The following is a 4,222-nucleotide window of genomic DNA, read 5'->3' as shown; positions in this document are numbered from 1 at the left end:
AGCCCCAGCACACACACACACACACACACACACACACACACACACAAAGACAGACACTAAGAGAGATGTGCACAGGAATACACACTCACGAAGAGACTAATTCATGCCCGTAGACAAACCACCATCATGCAGACAGACAGACAGACAGACACACACACACACACACACACACACACACACACACACACGTCTCCTACTGCATGTCTCTCATATGCAGACTCACCCACACACAGTGACATTCGCTCCCCACCACCACCGAGCCCACAGCATATGCTTGGCTGCACACACAAACACCAGCACAGCCAGGCAGGAGGAAGGGGCTGCTTTTTTTTTTTTTCTTGTTGGAAGCAAGGTTAGAAATTTCCCACTTTCCATGTGATCTAGTTTCTCACCCTTCCCCCATTTAAAAACAAAAAACAAAAAACAAAAAAACCAAAAACTTTCTGGCCTCATCTTTTCTTGGGTCCTGCCCAGATAGTGCTGTGACTTTAAGGAAGTTGGAACTTCAGGAGGAGAGAGAGAGAGAGAGAGAGAGAGAGAGAGAGAGAGAGAGAGAGAGAACACATGAACAACCCCAAATTTGGCTTCTTTCCCCGTCCAGTTTCTAGTGTCAGCTATGAAGCAGAGTCCCTGTTGTTGAAACTCCGTTTTGTTTTGTTGAAAGGAGTCAAGCAGCACAGAGCCTTCCCTGCAGCCCTGCTCAGTGCTGTCCCGTGTACCCTGTTCAGCAGGGTGTGCAAACCAGCCAGACCCCCCTCCTCCAGCATCCTGGTCCTGCCCCAGCAGTCCTGGTCCTGTGGACTTGAAAGCAGTCTAGTCCTTAGGTGCTTTGGTTTCATCTTAAAAGCTGTTTCAGCTTGACCTCAGAAGAACAGTTTGGAGGTAAGTCCAGAAAGAAGGGGGCCCCCGTGGCTGGGGGCGAGGAAGTTAGGGGTGTGTTCTTAGCACATCCCTGTGGGTTTGAAGGACTTGGAACGGGCTCCTTCCTGCTCAGAGCCGTTCAGAGAGCATCTGCTTGGACAGTCTCAACCCCAGAACTCCCAGCTGCATTTGGGCTGAGCCTCTGGCCCCCCTGCCTTAGGTGAGAGGTCCTAGCTGGTTTATTTAGGCAGCTGCCTGGGATAGCTTGAAGAGAACAGGCCACAGAGTGGGAGGGGTGGAGGGTGTATGTGTGTGTGTGCATTGCACAAGGAGCCTTGTCTGGACCAGGGCAGCAAAACATACCTATGGGGGGCTCTAGTGGGAGGGGCCGTAGCCAGGATGTGGGAGGGCAGAAGGGAGGTTCTGTGCAGTGCTGGGGGGAAGGGGGTGGCTGGAAAACAGATTTCAAGTCATAAAGTCAGCTAGGAACAGGCCGAGGCAGAAAGAGCTGTGTGCAAAGGAGAAGCTGGGGTCCACTTCCATCCTGTCTTCACCCTGCCTGCCTGCACAAACCTTGGCAAGTCCCAGCCCTCCTCTGGGCCTCCGTTTCTTCTCCTATTGGGTGCGAGGGTGGTGGGTTAGGTGATATTGGATTCCGGCTGGGTTATATGGAACAGGGCCTTCTGACGGGGAGAGTCTGGGCAGGGATCTAGGAGGGACAAGTCCTTTCTATGACTTCTTAGCCTCACCCGGGTGGCATGCCCTTCCCCATAGGACGTACCATGCGGGCACTGTGCCTGCTTTGCTGGGCTGTTCTCCTGAACCTGGTGCGAGCTTGTCCAGATCCCTGTGACTGTGGGGAGAAGTATGGCTTCCAGATTGCAGACTGTGCCTATCGTGACCTGGAGGGTGTGCCACCGGGCTTCCCAGCCAATGTGACCACACTGAGCCTGTCAGCCAACAGGCTGTCAGGCCTGCCGGAGGGAGCCTTCAGGGAAGTGCCCCTGTTGCAGTCGCTGTGGCTGGCACACAACGAGATTCGCTCAGTGGCTGTTGGTGCTCTGGCCCCTCTGGGCCATCTCAAGAGTCTGGACCTCAGCCACAACCTCATCTCTGAGTTTGCCTGGAGCGACCTGCACAACCTCAGTGCTCTGCAGCTGCTCAAGATGGACAGCAACGAGTTAGCCTTCATCCCCCGGGATGCCTTCCGCAGCCTCCATGCCCTGCGCTCCCTGCAGCTCAATCACAACCGCCTGCACGCGTTAGCCGAGGGCACCTTTGCTCCGCTCACCGCCCTGTCCCACTTGCAGATCAATGACAACCCTTTCGACTGCACCTGTGGCATCGTGTGGTTCAAGACATGGGCCCTGGCCACAGCGGTGTCTATTCCAGAACAGGACAACATTGCCTGTATGTCACCCCATGTGCTGAAGGGTACCCCACTAAGCCGTCTGCCACCCCTGCCCTGTTCAGCACCCTCAGTACAACTAAGTTACCAGCCCAGCCAAGATGGAGCAGAGCTACGACCTGGCTTCGTGCTGGCACTCCACTGTGACGTGGATGGACAGCCAGTCCCCCAGCTCCACTGGCATATTCACACCCCAGGTGGCACGGTGGAAATTGCCAGTCCTAATGTAGGCACCGATGGACGTGCTCTGCCTGGTGCCCTTGCAGGCAGTGGGCAGCCACGCTTCCAGGCCTTTGCCAATGGCAGCCTGCTTATCCCTGACTTTGGCAAGCTGGAGGAGGGCACCTATAGCTGCCTGGCCACCAATGAGCTAGGCAGTGCTGAAAGCTCTGTAAACGTGGCATTGGCCACCCCAGGTGAGGGGGGAGAGGATGCAGTGGGGCGCAAGTTCCATGGCAAAGCAGTGGAGGGCAAAGGCTGCTATACGGTTGACAATGAGGTACAGCCATCCGGATCTGAGGACAATGTGGTTATCATTTACCTCAGCCGTGCTGGGCCCCCAGAGGCTGCAATAGCAGCAGAAGGGAGGCCTGCACAGCAGCTCTCAGAGATACTCCTGCTAGGCCAAAGCCTGCTTGTTCTCGTCCTTCTCTGCTTCTAATTACACCCTGCCCTGGTTGGTTAGAGCAGCACCAGGGCCTTCCTAACCCCCCTGACCACGTTCCTGCCAAAGGTCCTTCTTAGCACCAGGAGGTTTGGAATTGGTGAGGCCTGAGGTTAGCCTGGGGACTTCACATTTTCCTACCACCTTCTCTAAGCTCTTGCAGGCCGCTTATTACTCCAACTTGCAGATCTGCTCAGAACTAGCAACTAGGATAGAATTGTATCCCAAAACTCATCATCTCTAGTGCTAATTGCTGCTAACAGCATTGCCTGTGCTCCTACCCAGGGCAACATGCTAAGAGGGCAGCGATGATGCCCTAACTTGACCCACTTTGAGAGTTCTAGGCATGGAGATAAGGAGCTTGTGGAGGCCATCCAGGTGGGCACTGGGGCTGGGCTAGAAGGGGGTCTGGAGTGGCCAGGGTACCATAGGCAAGGGCTGGGGAGGCTAAAAGCTCTCCCTGTCCTCATGATGCTCCTGATAAGATGTGGAAATCATCCCTCACTGGGCCTTTCTCTTCTCTCACCCCAAGTCCCACAGCTTGGGCCTGCCTCTTGAGACATTTGCTCCCCCTCCCCCTCTGAAGGGGCTAGCCAGTCTGGGTAGCAGAAAAAATAAAATAAACAGCATTTCTGATGCCCCACTTTTGTCTGCTTGGAATTCTGTTGGGATCAAAGAGTCTTTGCCAGAGGATGGGATAGGCATATGCGAGAGTTGTGCCAACACAGGACAAGGTCCCGAGGACATGTGTGGAGCATTTTAGGTGGCATGAGAGGGGAGTCCAGACTCATTACTAATCCTTTAACATGAACCAGGCTGCAGATTTTCTGTCTTCATACTAGCCCATGGGACGAGGGAGATAGAAACCTGAGCACTGCTTTCTGCATTTTGGAAAAGGTTTGTAAGGTGATGGGAAGGTTTGGGTTGTAGCCCCAAGAAGAGTGTCAGGAATAGAGGAGATTATGGTTAGGGGCAGGTCAGGCAAGGGGAAGGAAGGAGACTGAAGGAAAGATGAGGAAGTGGGGGACAGAGCACAAGGCAGAAACTGAAGACAGGAGGAAGGAGGCAGGGAATAACACAGTGCACCCAGGCTCTCTCTTCAGATGCATACTCCAACAGAGTAGAGCCTCTGACCTGAGGTAGGACTGGGAATTGGGGGTTAGCCATACCAGCGAGGATGTAGATAGTACGGCCAATGGAGATGCTGCAGAACTCCAGGCCTGTGCTGGACTTGAGATGTCTCCCTACTCCCACCTTTAAAGACTGGATGTGTGCTCACAGGGATGTTG

General features: G+C 54.2%; 1 protein-coding gene across 3 annotated transcripts; it reads left to right on the top strand.

The window, feature by feature from the left end:
- The first annotated feature begins 579 nt into the window (after positions 1 to 579).
- Islr (immunoglobulin superfamily containing leucine rich repeat) lies at positions 580 to 3,576 on the top strand. Of its 3 annotated transcripts, none has more exons than XM_031343455.1 (2): positions 580 to 882; positions 1,636 to 3,576. In XM_031343455.1, exon 2 carries the CDS (start codon positions 1,644 to 1,646, stop codon positions 2,928 to 2,930), a length of 1,287 nt encoding a protein of 428 aa, XP_031199315.1. In that variant the 5' UTR covers positions 580 to 882; positions 1,636 to 1,643; the 3' UTR covers positions 2,931 to 3,576. The 3 variants fall into 3 exon arrangements, with proteins under 3 accessions (XP_031199315.1, XP_031199316.1, XP_031199314.1); XM_031343456.1 differs by lacking the exon at positions 580 to 882 and adding an exon at positions 984 to 1,081; XM_031343454.1 differs by lacking the exon at positions 580 to 882 and adding an exon at positions 1,294 to 1,438.
- The last annotated feature ends 646 nt before the right edge of the window (positions 3,577 to 4,222 follow it).

The sequence above is a fragment of the Mastomys coucha genome, unplaced genomic scaffold (genome assembly GCF_008632895.1).
Source record: "Mastomys coucha isolate ucsf_1 unplaced genomic scaffold, UCSF_Mcou_1 pScaffold23, whole genome shotgun sequence".
Lineage (NCBI taxonomy): Eukaryota > Metazoa > Chordata > Mammalia > Rodentia > Muridae > Mastomys > Mastomys coucha.
Note: the sequence above shows the minus strand (reverse complement) of the source record. Positions and strands in the feature narration are given on the sequence as shown.